We start from the raw sequence: 17863 nt of genomic DNA on the forward strand, positions 1-17863 counted from the left end.
GTGTGTAACTGGGGCAGAGAGAACCAGAGAACTATGGGCAGGAGGGGCACTTGGGGGAGCGGGCTGGAAGCCCACCCAGTGCAGTTCTGTGATGGTTCCTTGTGGTACAATCTCCCTCATTCCCAGCTATTTTCTCCTAAAGAAAAGGACGGAGAGAAGGAGGAGGAAGAGGAGGAAAAAGCCCAGAGCTTGCCACCAACAGATGACAGGGCCTGAGATTTTGTTCTACAAGGAAATGGCAAGCTAAGAAATGGACTGGGGTGCACGCCTGGGCCTCAGGGCTGCCCCAACACAGCTGCTTTTCTTTTAGCTAACAGGAAGCACCAGATGTCAGTGACACAGGGACCCGGAAAACTCTGCCGGTACAGGAGCTGATTTGCAAAAGACGTGATGCAAAACTGGGCTACTCCAGTGGGGAGGATGGGCTCTGCTCCAGAACATGCCGCCTTACCAAGGCAGCCTGACCATACCTGCTTCACCTCGCAGCGCCTTCTCCACCGCTACCCCCCTCTCCTCCAGCTGCCTCTGCTTCTCCTCCACCTGCTCCAGCTGCCGTTGGATGATCTAACAAAAAACATCAGTGTAAGCTTACAGCTCTCTTACCTACAGTCTTCAGAAGGGAAGTTATGCTGTATGAAGCCAGGAAGGGATAAAGACAACACAGTTGGAAGGGACTCTGGTCCACGGGCATGCTCAGAGTGAGGCGCCTACACCTGGTAACTCCCCACTCCTCTGCTGAGTAGACTCCAGGCAACACGCCGGCAGAAGCAGGGCCGGCCCCCTCCCTGCAGCAGTTCCCTGGTGGGAGTTGTATGTCAACCACCACAGGAAGCATTCAAATACGGAACCCACAAACTTTTCCTGATGATGAGACTGGTAACATACTGGAGGGGTCCTTAGGAATTCTGTCTCTGCAAGTTTTAGATGGGGGGAACCTATAATGGTCTAGGATGCAAGGTTTGAAAACAGGCTGATGACTGGGGCAGTCCTAAGCTCTCCTCTCCATTAGAAACTAGAAGACACAAATAATCTCTGCACACTGTTTACAAGTGAAACAGTTGGCGACCTGACTATTCTAGACTAAGAAGCTCCAAGTGTGACTGTTCCTTTTCACAACAGCCCCACCATGTATGGGGTCTGGCTGTTGTATGCTCGGGTCTTGGCTGCTGCGTGCAGCTGTCACAGCTCAGGAGACAGGGACATGCTATTTGCCTCCACTTGGACCTCTCTGCCCTCCTGTACTCTGGACAAGGACATGCTGGAGCAGCCTGTGTCCCATGGCACGGCTTTACCGGGCCAGGCCTGTGGCTTGTATGGGTTGGCCGGCTACTCAGTGGGTCAGGCCCACAGCTTGTATCATACCTGGGCCCGATGGAGCCGCTTCAGCTCCTCCTGCTTGGCCTGCCTCCGAGCTGCTTTCTGCACACGCCGGGTCAGCTTGGCATTCAGTTCCTCCTCTGTGTAGGTTCTTGGCTGGACAGAAAAGAGAGATCGCCTCAGCCAGGTGCATGTAGGCTGGAGATGGTGGCTGGGACCTGGCAGACAGCAGGGCACAGGGTGTGCAGAATTTAACCAGAGACTTCATGGGCACTTGTGCCTGCTGGAACCCTAATGCCATAGGCACAGCTGAAGACCCACAAAGAGAGACACTTTCCCTCTGTGACAATGACGGGAGGTCCTGGGGTCTTAGAACCTTTATCCTTGGCATCATCTGCTTCTCACAGGATGACTGTTTTTAAGGCCTCATGGGGGTAAATGCCATGGTAAAAGGTTTTCCCTAGCCTCCCGCATCTCAGAATTGAAGGAAAGGAAAAAAGGTTTGAAAAGTCAAAACCCTTTCATTTTCTTTGGTATCGAAATCCAGATGAGCGGTATTCTGGTTAGGTTCTTTTAAGAACTAACACCGAAGTCAGAGAAAACAGGTTACTTCTATTTTGAATCTAGGTGAACCCTAAACTAGCTAGCACAGGTGGGAGAAGGGCCTGCAGAGGTGATCCTCAGGGACCTCTGGGGTCTAAGGAGACAAGTGTCGTCACAGAGAGGAAGTGGCCTGGCCGGGGCAGTGCCATCAAGATCGGAGGAGGCGACTGGGCATGTCCTGTGGAAGAGCTGCGTGTTGGTTGGGGAGCCATGGTTGCCTTCATTCAGGGCACCAAACGAGGGTACTTTCATACTTTTAAAAGAGACTTCCAAGTTCAACTTGGGAGTCTGGATTCATCAGCTTTCTTCGAGGAACGTGAATGGCGGTTGGAGGGTCAAGAGAACAGGCAACAGGCAGTCGTAAGTAGCTGTGGGGCTCCAGGGGCCCAGCGGCTCACCTTGCAGACCACACAGCTGTGGGCTGGTGACCACCTCTCGCTGGGCTTCCCGGGCCACAGCGGAGCTCTGCCCCACCCGCACCTGGGGAAAAGCCAGTGAAGACCGGTGTCTCATCCTCCTTCTCCCTCGTGACACGGCTAAAGAGTCTCGCGGCTACGGCTGCATGCAGGGATGAAGTTAGTGAGGGTGTGCCTGCAGGCCAGCGGGGCTGCTGAGGGTTAATCACAGACAGGCATGCAATGAGACCAGCCGGGGGATGGGATGCTACCTTTGATGAGTAGGATCTCCTGAATGCCAAGGCGTGTGGTATATAAATCAACTTTTAGGGGGATGGCAACAGAAAACAAAACAGAATAGGAATGATAATGATGATTAAAAAAATTAAAATAGAACACAGAAATGGAGTAAAATCAAGTTAGATGTTTAAAATGCACACGAGACTTAAACACACTGTTGTTGCCACAATGTTACACGGGGCTGCGTGGAGAGGGCACGGCAGGGTATGGGCTCCACCTGCCAGCTGCGTCTGAGTGACCCCCAGTTCTCAATAAGACTGAGGTTTACTTCTCTACTTGCTGAGTATAAACAAGTTCTTCCTCAGCATCCCTCAAATCTTGTCAGTCTTCCTGACAAAGTATTAACATCTATGACTGGTACCCACGACTTATTCATAGGGCCGGGCGGGGGTGTGGTGGGTGTGTTCCTCTGTAACGCATGCCTGCAAGGAGCCGCCGTTCAGTGGGAGGCAATGGTGGTCTTGGTAGTGGGCTTCACTCATTCATGGGATAGCTATGAACCTTAATTCTCAGATCTCAGCTCCTTGAGTAGCTAGGCTCACAGGCTCATTGAGCCCCCAGCCCCCAGCCAGATTGACCTTTTTGACCAACGTGGCACTACCTGAACCTCTTCAGGCTCACCATGAAGATAAAGGGAACTTTGGACCACATTCTCTTTTCTTCACAGACTTCCACCCTTCACCAAACTCCCAAGACAGCAACGCTGTCCCAAGACCTGCAACACTGGGATATGTTTATAGACCTACATGCAAATCCAGAAGCAATCTTTGGCTCAGGACCAGCTACTGCTAGGGAAACCTCAGTAGGAGGTTTGTTCAACAGGAGGTATGTTAAAATGAGTCCCGGAGGTAGAACACACAGCCTCGGAGACCTCCACTACCCTCAGTGCATACTCGGGAGGCCTGGCTCTGTAGCTAAGTAGAACAAGAGGTAAGGCTTGTCATTCTAGGTGTCCAGGGGAAAAGGCTGGCATGTCAGGGAGGTAAATGTATAGAGGACAAGATAAATAAGTGAACCACCCTTTTCTACTTTGCAGAGTTAATGAAAGGGGAACTGAACTGAGCTGATGGCTGCTGTCTATAATCGAATCCCAGCTACTTGGGAGACAAAGATCAGAAGATCTTAGCCCAGGTTGGCCTGAGTAAAAACCTGAGACCCTATTAGAAAAATAACTAGAATAAATAGGGTTGAAGGAGTAGCTCAAATGGTGAAATGCTTGCCTAGCAGTAGACGCTGAATTCAAACCCCAGTGTTGTACCTCTGTCCACCACCAAATGAAAAAGATAAAAATAAAAAAGAAGAGTAGAAAAAAGAAAAAAAGGGTCAGGCTGGGAGGCAGGACCTAAAAGCAGGCTATGGAAGTCATATCTGCAGACAGCCCAGCCCTGACCAACAATTCAAAGCTGCCTCTTGATGGAAAATACTCAAGTCCATGCTCCAACAGCTCTTCTGGGAAATATACAGAATGCTGGGGGAAGCCTTTTAGTAAAGAAAGTAGGAGGGGCTGGGAAGGTGGCTCAGTGGTAGAGCGCTTGCCTTGCATGCATGAGGCCCTGGGTTCGATTCCTCAGCACCACATAAGCAGGAAAAAAAAAAAAAAAAGCTGGAAGTGGCACTGTGGCTCAAGTGGTAGAGTGCTGGCCTTGAGCTGAAGAGCTGAGGGACAGCGCCCAGGCTCAGCGTTCAGGCCCCACAACCAGAACCCCCCCAAAAAAAGAAAGTAGGAAAGCTTTTTGTCAAATGTTGTGTGCTTCTGCTCACATAAGGAAGGTTAAGTCTAAAACAGGACTGCCAATAATAATTGGACAGGAGTCCAAAAGGAGGCTGGGGGGAGGGGAAAGGAGATGCTTGAAGCATATTACCTGTATAGTTTTTTCTTTCCTTTTCTTTTTTTTTTTTTTTTTTGGTCGGTCCTGGGGCTTGAACCCTGAGTCTGGGCGCTGTCCCTCAGCTCTTCAGCTCAAAGATAGGACTCTACCACTTGAGCCACAGTGCCACTTTCGGTTTTCTGGTGGTTTATTGGAGATAAGAATCTCATGGCCTTTCCTGCCTGGGCTGGCTTTGAATCATGATCCTCAGATCTCAGCCTCCCGAGTAGCTAGGATTACAGATTACAGACATGAGCCACTGGCACCCGGCTTTACCTATATAGTGGTTTTTTTTGTTGGTCGTGAAGCTTGAACTCTGGGCTTGGGGGCTATCCCTGTGCTCTTCAGCTCAAGGCAAGTGCTCTACCGCTTGAGCCACAGCTCCACTTCCAGTTTTCTAGTGGTTTATTGGAAATAAGAGTCTCATGGACTTTTCTGCCTGGGCTGGCTTTGAACCGTGATCCTCAGATCTCAGCCTCTCGAGTAGCTAGGATTATAGGTGTGAGCCACCAGCACACGGCACCTATACAGTTTTGAACAAAATGAAAGTCACTAAGTACTATCTGAAATAGTACGGAGAAGAAAGAGGCTAAGTTTAAGGAAATGAGTAAATTTGTTCAAAGTACAGCTCATGATCAAACTCCTTTATACTATTAATAATTCCTATAAACAAAACGAAGCAACGAAACTGGAGCATACATAGCTCAAGTGGTAGAGTTTAAACTAAGTAGTAGGTTTGATCTTGGGTTCAAATGCCAGAACCAAAAACAAAACAAAACCAAACAAACAAACAAACAAAAAACCCAAAAGGTAGGTGGTCAGCCAGGCTGTTGCCGCACGGGAACAGGGTGATGGCCTGGGCTAGTGGGGGCTGGGGACGGCCCTGACTCTGCTCAGGCCTTTCTGGACTTTAGTTCCTGTCCAATTGCCATCATTGGGACAGATATCACACTACAACTAGACCTCTCTCTAATCCTTTCCCTCCTCCAGCTTCACTGTCCAAACCTTGAAAACCAAAAGATTGAACAAGCCCTCCAGGACAGCCACCAATGAAGGGTCTTTTAAGGGCCTCAGCAGGACTGAGGGGCAGCTCTCCCAAGCCCCAGAGGAGCGAGAGGCCTCTGGGAGCAGGGAAGTCCTCTCTGCTTGACAGACATACCAAGCAGGCAGGATGGCCAGGCCCATCCACAGCCCTTTCCCACCGGCCTCCACTCCCTTCTCCTGCTGCCGGGCCAGGCAGTGCTGCTCCACGTGGGAGGAAATAAAACCTTCCACCTGGATCTGACCTCTCCACAGGAACGTGTTCAGAGGGCCTGAGGAAAGACCCCTCCTGGGCTCTTCCTCCACCCAGGACTGGCTTAGCATTCCACTGTTTGAGGGGGAAGAAGGGGAGAACCTACCCCACACCACTCTCCACCTTAACTTCAGATCTCTGCCCCCTCTCCCCCAAGCCCCATGGGACTGGATCCCCACCTCTCGCTTGGATTTCTGGGAGGCCCTCTCGAGGATATCATCACTGGACAGGTCCGAGTCTTCAGAGAAACTCAGCTGGCGCCGGAGCTGCAGCTCTGCAGGGGTAAGAAGAGGCCAAGTGAGCAGCGTCCACAGCCATGGGGACAGCCGGGGAGGTCAGGAGAGCTTTACTCTCAGTTTAAGTGATTCTCATCCATAGGAGGTGCAGTCAACACTAGATAGACACCTCCTTGCAGGACCTCCCAGCAAGACGCCCTCTGCCCTTCCCCTCAGCCAGGTTCAAGCAGGCTTTAGATCTATCTTGTCAGAGAGGAGTGATGTACTCCAGACACCACAGCGTGGCTCTCTTCTCTCCCAAGAACCCTTGGGGGGGCAGCAGGTGGAAGCAGATCTCTTGAGGGAAGACCTCACGCCTACCCTGCCAGGGTCTGTGGGAGGCTGGCATACCTGCTCTCACAACAGGAGACAGCCCATGTCTGCCCGAGTCTGCGGTGGCACCGCTGGACGGGGTGCTGGAGCAGGACTTCTCATCGCCCCTCTTCTTCTTGTCCTTCTTGTACCCAGAGAAGACCGACTTCCACAGGGACTTGGGCTTTGTGGCTGCTTCTTCCAGGAAACTGGGGCTGGGTTTCTCTGGGGGCCGTCCCTCCCCTTTGGACTTCTTCTCTTTCTTATTTCTGCGCGGGGAGAAGAGGGATGACCTCTTCTTGCTCTTCCCGCTGGAACCCTCAGATGAGGTGACAGAGCCATCTGGACCCCCTGAGTCTGACGGAGGGGAGAGAACCTCCTCACTGGTAGCTTCGTGCTTCAGGGTCGACTGCTCAGACGCTCTGAGGCCCAGGTGAGTGGGGGACTCAGACCTGGGTTCCTTGCCCTTGGAGGATGCCAAGGGTGCCATCCGGGATCTGGAGGCCATACCCGCCATCTCCATCCCCTGCATCCTGCTCAGCTGCTTGACCATGGCATCTCTCAGCACCTGGCTCTTCACGGACTTCTCCCGGGCTCGCATGCGCTCCTCAGCCAGCTCCTTGGCTTCGGCAGAGACCTGGGGCAGCCCCCTCTTCTGGGCCTGGCCCCGGCTCTCCACAGGAGGCAGCTGCCCGTTCTCTTTGGCCAGGGGCCAGCAAGAGGGGGGTGTGAAGAACTTCTCCTGCCCACTTGAGTCCTCTGTCTTGTCGTCATAAGTGTCCTCCACGTCGTCAGCAAAGGGGATCTCATCCACACTCTCCACAAATGACTTGCGCACCTCCTCCCTGGGAGGCTGGGCCGGCTCCCGTGGGGGCCGCATAAATGGGGCGGGTGGGGGAGGTGGGATGACCGAGGCCTTGGGCTGGACCTCTCTACACTCCAGGGTCTGGTAGGGCTTCCTTCGCAAAGTTGCAGGCTCCTCATCGGGAGGTGGGGGCGGAGGTGGGCTGGAAGGCGGGGTGAGCATGGTGGAATCTGAGGTGTTGAAGCTCTGGCTGCCCAAGGTTTTCATGTTGGAAGAGCTGCCATGGAGGCCCAGGCCGGAGCTGCTGGACAGGTCTTTGCGCTCCTCCTGGGAGCTCCTCAGCTCCCGGTCAGGGGACTTGGGAGTCAGCAGGGATGGCTGATCACTTGCTAACTTTGGAAGGCCCAGCCTTTTAGGTACAGGTGGGGGTTTCAGAAGATGGAGCCCCTCGTCCTGAGGAGACTTTTCCACAGAGTAGGACTTTAGGGACACTGGCTTCAGGGCTGGTGAGGGGAAGCTGGGCTCGGGCCCTTTGTTCCGATCCACGGGTGTAAGCCCAAGGCTGCGGCGGATCTCTGCACTCTTCATCCAGAACTCCTCCACCAGATCACTCCTTCGTACGGGCTCATCCGCCGCAAGAGGGCTGCCCAGTCTGTCCTTGGGGTCACCTTGGCTCTTTACAGGGAGAGGGGCTCGGGGGGTGGATGTTTTGGTAGGAACAGGCTGGAAGCGTATGGGGGACTGGGTGGGGGAGGGCACGGTGGTCTCTGAGGAAAGCTGGGGCTGAGAGCAGATGGGGAAAGGGGGTGCACAGGGAGCCAGTGGTGCCGCCAGAGCCGCTGAAGGCTGGGAGTCGGCTGGTGACCTGGCTTCTGGCAGAGCCATGGGCTGTGATCGGATGGGAGAGCGTGCTGCCTTCGGATCTGCAGAGGCTCCGGCTTTGGGCTTCTCTCTGGAGAGTAGAGATGGAGGGAAAAGGTGCTCCTCGGGGAGTCTCACCTTGGTGGCAGCAGAGACCGAAGAGATCTGGGTTCCCTACAGAGAAGAAAGACAGAAGCTGCTAAGAAGCCAGAGCTTCCCTAGCCAGCAGCAGCCCCCAGGGAGTACGGCCGCTCACAGGGCCGGTGTGGTGTGGAGATAGATTCCTCTCTCTGTCCTTTGAGCTATTATTTGAAGGGCTTCTCATTTTCTGGTCTACTTGTTCCCTCTTTAGAATCCTTCCCCTTGGTTTGAATAGACAGGGTTTGGGTCATCTCAAACACATCTAATGAGCTTGTCCACTGACTCGAGTCCTGGCCAACGCAGCTAATACACTCAGCATCCAGCCTTGTTCAACCAGATATTGGTGGTCCCTACTGGCCCACCGTGGGGCCAGCAGTGAGGACATTTAAAATGATCACTCAGCACAGTATGCAGACCACAGTGTCCTTCCCAAGAAGCTCAGAGGCGCAAGGCTCTGGTGTCACGGTGACCTCTCCGGTCAGTCACTGCACCGTCTGTGCTGGCTGGTATTCAGAGGCCCAGGCCTGTTGTCTGTCCACACCACGCTCCCCCTTGGCCTTCTAGATCCTATTTCCCAAACCACATTTCAGAAACTGTTGGGACACTGATAAGCTGTTTTTATGGAATACCACAGGCAATCTGGGAGCCTGCATGTATGTGTGGAGGGTGCAGTACTTTTTTCTTTTCTCTTCTCTTCTCTTCTGGTACTAGGGTTGGAACTCAGAGCCCACACACTTGCTCAGCTCAAGCCACTTGATCCACACCCTCAGCCTGGCTTTTTGCTGGTTATTTTGGGGACAGTCTGACTTTTTTTTTTAACCTGGGCTGGCTTTGAACTGTCAATCTCTAGTGTGAAACACTGGAGCCTGGCCTTGGCAACATATGCTTATGTTAAATAGTCATGCATTTATTTTAACACAAGATGTGTCTATCAGAATAAATCCATGATCCTATAATTTATTATTATTATTATTATTACTATTATTTTGTTGGTCATGGGGCTTGAACTCTGGGCCTGGGCACTGCTGTCTCTGAGCTTGTCAGCTCAAGGCGAGCATTCTACCATTTGAGCCACAGTGCCACTTTCAGGTTTCTGGTGGTTACTTGACTTTGAACCGTGATCCTCAGATCTAGCCTCCTGAGTAGCTAGGATTACAGGCATGAGCCACCAGCATGCCCAGCTGCTTTCATTAGAACTTACCTTTTCTATTCATACCAAGGACCTGAATTAGAACCCCAAGGCCACTCCTATTGTCAACAGCTCTACTTGGCACAAAGTGAAATTTTTTTTTCTTCAGATGAGGAAGCTGGTAGGCTGCTTCCCCTAAGACAGGCCTTCCCCCTTGCTTCCCCTTGGGGCCATCAGTTCCTGGTCACGCACAGCGACCCCGCAGCCTCACCTCGACCACGGGGCTGTGGGCTGGGGTGAGCAGAGCAGCCTGTTCCTGAGGAGCGTGGATGGGGCTGGAGACCTGGGAAGGACCTGAAAGGAAAGGTCACAGTCATGTCAGGAGGAAATCGGCCCTCAGAGATGCACTCATGTCCAAGTGGGGACCCCTTCCCCCTCCTTCCCGGGCGCTGCAGGCGGACAGGGCTCAGAGAGCCAACTGCTCCGTGCCCTGGCCGTTCTGATGGCATCACCAAGCACCCCCCCCCCCGTCCCCTCCTGTGCCAGCAGGCCATCGGAACTCCAAGCTGAGCGGACACGACCCTCTCACGACCCCAAACAGTACAAGGCAAGGTGCTGCAGGCCAGGCATTTGCAGAGTTCTGTGGCGTGGGGCAGGAGGGGGGAGCAGGGAGTGGAGGAAGGGAGGGGCTGGGCCCTGGCCTGCCCCACCTGCCTGGCTCTGTGGTCCCCACAGCACTGGGGACACTGTGTCTCCCGCCAGTGGCAGCAGACCCACCTCTCTCTTGTTGCTTTGGTAAGGCAGGAAGCTCCTCATCCTCCTCGTTCTCTGATACTCTCAGCTCCAGCTCCCCTTCTGCCTCTGTCGGGGGTAGCACCCGAAGCCCTGCTTCAGCGTCAGATGGGATGTCATCAGACCAGTGCTGATCTGGAGACAACGGGCACAGATTAGCACTCGTCTCTGAGCAGCGCTGTGCCACTCAGAAGGCTGAGATTTATGACAAGAGGCAAACTACCAGCCAGGTACCAGTGGCTCACACCTCTCATCACAGCTACTCAGGAGGCTAAGATCTGAAAGGAATGCCTGTCAGACCCTAATCTCCAATTAACCACCAGAAAGCTGATGGTGGAGCTGTGACTCAAGTGGTAAAGTGCTAGCCTTGAGCAAAAATGCTCAGGGACAGCACCCAGGCCCTGAGTTCAAGCTCCAATGGCAAACTACCCCTAATGCCGTCTCCTATGAGCTTGATGAAAACAGCCAAAAGCAACAGGAAACTGGCCAGCTCTCCAGAGGCCAGTACGGAGGGAACAGCCAACCAGAACACACCTGTGACTTGAGGCTCATTGAACGTGCAAACCCTTCTCACCCTGTGCACCTGATTCTCCCTATTTAACCTGAGGCCAACGTCAGCACCCGTGAAGATGGCTGAAGATGCATGAAGTGCTGTCTTCCATCTTTCTCTGCCCTTCACATGTCTCTTGATTTGGCACATGGGGCGGAGCAGATGGACCTAACATGGGGATTGGTCCTGGGGTCTAAAAACCCAGTTTCACCATGACAGGAAGAAAAGCTTTGGGTGTGCACAGGGATGGTAGGCCTTGCTTCCTGAACTCCACTTCCTTCCCCTTTTGCCAAACTGTCTACAGCCTAACACCATGGCCAGGTCTGTAACTCCCTCAGTCTAGTCCCTGCCCTCAACCAATGAGACTGCAGTTCTTTTTTGGTTGGTTGTGGAGCCTGAGCCTGGGCCTGGGAGCTGTCCCTCAGCTCTAGAGTTCAAGGTGAGCGCTCTACCACTTGAGCCACAGTGCCACTTCCGGCCTTTTCTGCTTATGTGGTGAGGAATTGAACCCAGGGCCTCATGCATGTGAGGCAAGCACTCTACCACTGAGCCACCTTCCCAGCCTGAGACAGCAGTTCTTAAAATTCTTCAAATGCCCTCTAGCCCTCAGCTGCCAAGTTCCAGCTCAGAACCACAATGATGTACAACCTCTGTGAATGTAGGCTACGCTTTTGACAGGGAAGACGAGACTTCCAAGTCGAGAAGCCCTATGGGTTGCCTCCTTGAGCTTTCACTGTAGATTGTTTGGGTATTTCTGGTCTTGGCCTGCAGGGAGGAATAGGAGTGGAGGCCGAGGCTCCGTACCGTCATCTAGCTCAGCACCAGTGTCTCCGGGGTCCCCATCCTCCACAGCCTCCCCTTCTGTCTCTGCTGGCTCGGAGTCTGCGTCCTCCTCCAGGTCATTCTCGTCCAGTGGGGCTGTAAAGCAGAGATGTTCAAGAACAGGAAGAAACGAACGGACAGATGGATAGACGGCCTGCACAGGGGGAGAGAACTGCTTTTTGCAGGGCAGCCATGAGATGGCCATAGGAAAGAGGGAGGAGCCCCTCCCACAGAGGGTGGGGGCACTCCAAGCAGCACAAGAAGGGTCCAGGCCACTGCTTCATTTGAGTAGGGCAGAGTGAAGAGCGGAGAGCCCTTCCTCCTCCTCCTTCCAGGCCCCGTCCTTTCCTCCCCTGCAGGCTGCCTCAAGTCTGTGCCCATCAGAGGGGAAGCTGCTGTGGGACTGTTGGAAGTTTAGAATGATAGCTTCTATCGCCAGTGCCTGTGAGCCAGACACTACGCTCAGCATTTCATAAGCCTGGAGCACTTATTTCTCATCATACGCAGTTGGATGGACCACTCTTACTGTGTACTTTGGAGTAAGGAAGTCGATGCCTGACAGTTCAGGTGACTTGCACAGGACGCTGCTGCTCAATCTAGTCACTGTGGCACATGCAGGGGCGCGGGAAAGCTTGGGGGAGCTCCTGAGGGCCCCACCCTTCCCTGGAAGAGGCTGCTGCTATTCTTGGAGTTGAGAAAGCAGGTGGACAGGTGAGGGGATCTGTAAAGTTCCCTTTCCAGACTGGAGTAGCCCTTCAAGGCTGCAAAACTGCCCCGAACCATGGGCACTGCCTCACTACAGCCTCTGCCTCATATGTGAACAGGCTGGACAGGGCCACTCCAGATCGCAAGAACTTCCCTTTGGTGACCAGGAAGTGACACCTTAAAGGTGCTGGCATGTTTTATTGACTGAGATGATGTTTGTGTTCACTCTTCTACATTTCCTTGAAGTATATTTATATTTAATGCACAATGTGTAAGATGATGGTTCAAATCTATGAAGAACTCGTGAAATTAAACTGAACAGTGGGGAACAGATTTAGAATAGAATACAGTCCTGGTTGAGGTGTTCCAAGGTAAGTTCTATGTTGGCAGTTAATGCCACCTGCCACTGAAATACCAGGGCAGCCAAGGGAGCTGTCAATGACAAACTGCTCTCCTATAATGATGGCATTTCTACACATTAACCCCCCCCACCTGCTTTTTGTTCTTTTGATCATGGGGCTTGAACTCTGGGCCTGGGAGCTATCCCTGAGCTCTTCAGCTCCAGCTCTTCAGCTCAAGGCTAGCACTCTACCACCTGAGCCACAGGGCCACTTCGGCTTTTCTGTGTTTTGTCGTGCTGAGGAATTGAACCCAAGATCTTATGCATGCGAGGTGAGCACTCTACCACTGAGCCACCTTCCCAGCCCCACGATTAAAACCTTTTGAGCAATCGTACTGAGGTTGGCCACTCACGGAGGACAGTTAATTGAAGAGCAAAGAACAGGACCTTGGAGGCACAAACACCCCACCAAAAAACAGCAATTGGTCTGGGTCCAGACTTGAGCTGTAGGCCAAGGCCACGAGCTCATCGCCACGAGCTCATCGTCAGAACAAAACGTCCAGTGGGAACAGAACCCTGGCTCATCAGGCATTCTCTGGTGCTGATGTGCCTGAATGATCAACCAGCAAGTGCCTGGCACCCAGGTGGCAATTTTATGCTCTGCCTGGTAAGTAAGCTGGAAGAGAGCACACAGAAGGTCAGTCCCTGGAGACCTGGCTGCCCCTGCCTGCTGGGTTCTTCACGCGGGTCTCCCACTTGGAGCTCCTACTAAGAAACACTGGCCGTGGAGTCAAAAGGGAGGGGGTTCTAACTCCTTGGGGCACCTTGGAAGGAATGGTCACATAGGAAACAACAAACATGAGTGCTATCACTGAAGCAGCGGCAGCAGCCGGTACTGAAAGAGACGCAGCCTGAGCGATGGAACGGGGTTGGGGGGGGTGGGGGGGGGTGGAGTCCAAGTGGAGAAGGAGCACAAGGTGCTGGAAGCGGCCACACAGGTGAGGAGCACGCTGCAAAGCCAGTATTTGTGTTTATTTCAGCTGCCAGCTGAGGGACCTTCCTTCTTAGCCTTGTCCCCGGCTCTGTGCTCTGTCCCCCACGCTGATGGCTCAGGGGGGCTGCACTGGATGCCAGTGAACTCCCATGACGCGTGTGTCTCCTGCCTGCGGCTAGCAGCTTGGTAAGAAGCCTGTGGCAGAGATCAGCTGATGCCAGTCCATTCCAGAGGGACTGTCCAGGTGGTGCTTGGAGCACATGTGCAGGATCCTCGGTTGGTGTGATGCTGGGGTAGAGATGGAGACTGCACAGCGCTCAGAGCACCAACTGCCCTTCCTGAAGAAATGCCATTTCCCAAAGAACTCAGGGAGGACCAGCAAGGGCTCTAAGTACTTAAAGACACGGTGGCTATGTGGGGCCAGCAATGGAGCCACACGGTGGTTCTCAGTCTGCCCTCTGCCCCCCCACCCCTGGCAAATTTCTCTACACCTTTCCTGAACTTGAACTCAGGGCCTCGTGCTCTTGCATGCCTGTTCTACTCATGGCTACTCTACCGCTTGAGCCATCCCTCCAGTCAATCTTTTTTTTTTTTTGCTTTTTGCAGATTAATTAGAGATACAATCTCTCGGGCTGTTCTGCCCACGTTGGCTTCGAACTATAATCCTCGGACCTCAGCCCCTCCCCGAGTCGCTAGGATTACGATAGAGCTGAGCCCCTAGCACCTCAGCTCCTTCCCGAGTTGCGACTTGCTCCTTTCTCTAGCACTTGACTTGGGCAAGCTTCTAGAACACTATCTATTCCTCTGCCTTCACAGTCAGTTGTTACACACACTTTGAACCTCAGTGCAAAAGGTTCCTTCCGCTCCGGCCTTTCCCCCCACGCCCTATCCATCAGCCAAGGTGCCTCTCTGTCCTAGCTCATGGTGGGTCTGTAGTCGGCCTGGGTGGGAAGTGCTTGGGTCCATGCAAGGGGGCCGGCCTGACCAGCCATGCAAGTGCCCCACCCCGCTGGCTCCGCCCTCACATGCAGCGGCCACAGGACCACCGTCCCGGTGTTAGGGCACCAGCAGAGCTGCCTAGAGAGAGGTTACGGTGAGTGGGGCGGGGGCAAACATCACCAGACTACCTCCGGAGACCGTCTCCAGCCAGGCCTGCACTGCTGCGCGGCGTACGGAAGGAAGGCCAGGCACTGAATTTAAAACAAACGATAAACGCGGAGTTAACACGGCAGTCCGTTCCCAGTGAGGAGGAGCTGAAGTCAATGGGACAGAGCCTGTCTGGTACTGAGGACTGCCGGTGTGCTGCTGGCCTGTGCAGTGGACACTCTGGACAAGGAGAAAAGAGAGAAAGCCAAGGAGGGGTTGGGGGGCCAGAAGGGCCCAAGGGTGCAGACATTCCGATCCGTCCTGATCTTGCAGGCAGCCTGATGCCTGGTGAGCAGGGTCTCCTTCCACAGCTTGTGTACATCTGCTCTCTACAGTGGTGGGAAAGCCATTAACAGAGGTTGGTGTTGTCTACCTGCAAAGATTTGGAGCTGGAGAGGGTGAAAGTCCAATGGGAGAATGAGTCCAGCGTGGGGCTGTGAGTGGGCTCTGAATCAATACACTTGCACGTGACAAGGCCAAGGTCCCCTGTTTAGAAGAGGTGGCTGAGGATCACACGCGGCCACCACTCCTCATTGGGCTCCTTGGTTTACTTCTACCGCTATTCACCATGGTGCACACCTTTAGTCCCATCTGTTCTGGGGGATTAAGCAAGAGGGTTGCCAGTTCAAGAACAGTCTGAGCAGCTTAGTGAGACTTTGTCAAGAAGAAGAAAAGAAGAAGGTCTGGGTGCTGGTGGCTCTCGCCTGTAATCCTAGCTACTCTAGCTGAGTAGACTAGCTGAGATCTGAGGATCATGGTTCCAAGTCAGTGAGGCAGGAAAGTCCATGAGACTCTTATTTCCAGTGAACCACCAGAAAAACCAGAAGTGGCGCTGTGGCTCAAAGTGGTAGAGCGCCAGCCTTGAGCTCAAGAGGTTGGGGACAGTGCCCAGAGTTCAAGTCCCACGACTAACAAAAAAAAGGAAAAAAAAAAAAAAAAGAGGAAAATGAATTATTTGTATTTTACTGGGAAACAGAAATAGACTATCCAATCTAATCTTTGACTCAGAGACTTTAGGGGCCTCCCTGATAGACATCTCATCTTAATTTCATTTCTAAAGATGTGTTCTTCCCAACACAATTACAGGCAGACATCCCCCAGAGAAATACCTTTTCTCTTCAGAGGAGTGTTACTTAACAGGGTGGATTACTGAGTTTTACAGGTCAGGATCACTTTACTGTTTTGTATCCGTGGATTAAAAGCCTGTCTTGGAAGCCACAGAACACTACGTATCCTTGACTGAGCAGCAGGGAAGTGGTCCTGATTTAACATCAGAAAAATGCAAAATTCTGGTGCTTCTTATTCTTTGGTCAAACCACAGCTTTGTTCCTACAAGGAAGGGTTTTCTGTAGCAGGAGTGGTGAAGTGCTTCCGAAGCACGCTGGGACCTGGCCTCGTGGCAGTTACCTCTGGAAGTGGAGGACTCTGAGGTGGGGACCATTCTCTCTTCCTCCTCCTTCCCACGAATGTGTGTCCAATGCACATCGGCCTGGATTGCCAAGGGGTCCGCTGGATTTATGATTTGCTGTAGCCTGTGGTTCCCGGCTGGTATGCAGGTGTGAGGGATGGAGGCGGTGAGAAATGGGCAGGGGGAGAAACAATGGTGGACAGAGACACAGGCAGAAACACGACAGTGGATGGAAGGAATGAAGGAAGGAAGGAGGGAGGGAAGGAAGAAGGAAGGAAGGAAACACCACAAGAACGGAAACGGAGAGAAAGGTTACAATATTTGCCAAGACCACTTTGAATCAGAAAGAAGTAAAAGAAAACACACACACACATACATACCCCTTCCCACTCATTCAAATTGATACAGCCTTTTTCCTTCCTTCCTTGCTTCCTTCCTTCTTTTTGTGTGTCCGTGTGTGTGTGTGTGTGTGCGTGCGCGCGCGCCACACATGGGGCTTGAACTCAGGGCCGAGGTGCTAGCTAGTTAGCACTCTACCACTTGAGCCACAGCCCCACCTCTGGCTCCTTCAGATTAACTGGAGATTGGAGTCTCACAAACTTTGCCACTCAGGCTGGCTTCAGGTGGAAGCCTCCTGAGTAGCTAGGATTACAGGTGTGAGCCACCAACATCCAGCCATTCATCTGTACTTCTAGTTTCAGTGAAGAGGACTACATACTCCAACTCCAACGCTAAAGTCTTCTTTTTCTTTCTTATGTTCTTTTCATCCTAAGCCAAATGCCAAGGCAGGAAGAACAGATGACACCTGGTCCCCTCCAGAGGTCACAAGGACTCAGATGAAAAAGCAGAAAAAAAAAGCTTTCTCAAAGACACACTTTCTGTTGGTTACCCAGCAAGGTGCTTACCACCACCTGCCGGACTGACCACTTCTCTGAGAGATGAGAGGTGGGTCATTCTCTACTGAGCCAGCTAACTCCAACGAGCAGAAAGGCGCTTTCGTAGTACTTGAGTTTTTATCTTTCGCAGCCAGAACTGCTGCTGGAGAGGAACAGCCTCCCTTCCCTGAACCGCATGCTGCATGCTGGGTTTGTGGAAGGGACACACTCTGCGGGGGAAGAGGCCAGCACATTCTACAGAGGGGTGAAGAATATCCCCGCTGAGAAATACAGGGCAGAAAGCAAATTCTGGGAGCAGGGTTAGAAGAGGCAGTAGCCGGGAGAGGAAGGAGAGCTCTGTACTGTGAAGTACCAAACTCTAGGAGTCCAAGGGTTGAAACGCAACCAAAACTTCTCTGCTTTTTTTCTATGGTTGAGGTCCTGTTTCTTAAGACCCATCTAGTGACCCACTGATCCTTCTGGACATGAGATGAGGTTTTTCACAGACACGAAATTTCCTCGTGACCCTTGGAATCCGCCACGTGGTCCCTGCCCTAGGGGACCCTGACATTAGTAGTTGGATCATGCTGGAGTAGGGTTAAGACAAAGGGACAGCCTTGTCTTGGAGGGAGGACAGTTGTTCAGGCAGCAAGAGCAGGTACCACAGATCTGAAGGATTCTGGAGTTCCTGCCAGGAGCCAGCTTCAATCTGGGAGCAGTGCCACCCTTTCCCTCAGCCATTTTCCTGAGTGACTTGGCTCCTGTTTGGTCACTACAATGATACTCTCTGGGCTGGGAGCAGTGAGGATGACATACAGGAGCAGAAAATACTGATCAGGGCCCGGGAGAAAACCTCTTCTGTGTTGCTTAAAAGTTCCTGGTAGCTTGGCTCTGGTGGACAAGAGAAACTGCTTTGGGAAAAGGAAGGGTT

The 17863-nt window shown here is 52.8% G+C and overlaps 1 protein-coding gene across 1 annotated transcript in view; it reads right to left on the minus strand.

The window, feature by feature from the left end:
* Mical3 (microtubule associated monooxygenase, calponin and LIM domain containing 3) overlaps positions 1 to 17863 on the minus strand; it is a 145992-nt gene that overhangs the window by 17270 nt on the left and 110859 nt on the right. The window contains exons 23-31 of the mRNA XM_042672120.1: positions 14631 to 14693; positions 11447 to 11560; positions 10078 to 10227; positions 9572 to 9654; positions 6404 to 8204; positions 5957 to 6051; positions 2588 to 2638; positions 1363 to 1473; positions 471 to 564 (exon numbers count right to left, since the gene is read on the minus strand). Coding sequence (XP_042528054.1) covers positions 471 to 564; positions 1363 to 1473; positions 2588 to 2638; positions 5957 to 6051; positions 6404 to 8204; positions 9572 to 9654; positions 10078 to 10227; positions 11447 to 11560; positions 14631 to 14693 — 2562 coding nt within the window. The remainder of the gene's footprint in view (positions 1 to 470; positions 565 to 1362; positions 1474 to 2587; positions 2639 to 5956; positions 6052 to 6403; positions 8205 to 9571; positions 9655 to 10077; positions 10228 to 11446; positions 11561 to 14630; positions 14694 to 17863) is intronic.

The sequence above is a fragment of the Dipodomys spectabilis genome, unplaced genomic scaffold, assembly GCF_019054845.1.
Source record: "Dipodomys spectabilis isolate Male_0828 unplaced genomic scaffold, ASM1905484v1 ptg000671l, whole genome shotgun sequence".
Lineage (NCBI taxonomy): Eukaryota > Metazoa > Chordata > Mammalia > Rodentia > Heteromyidae > Dipodomys > Dipodomys spectabilis.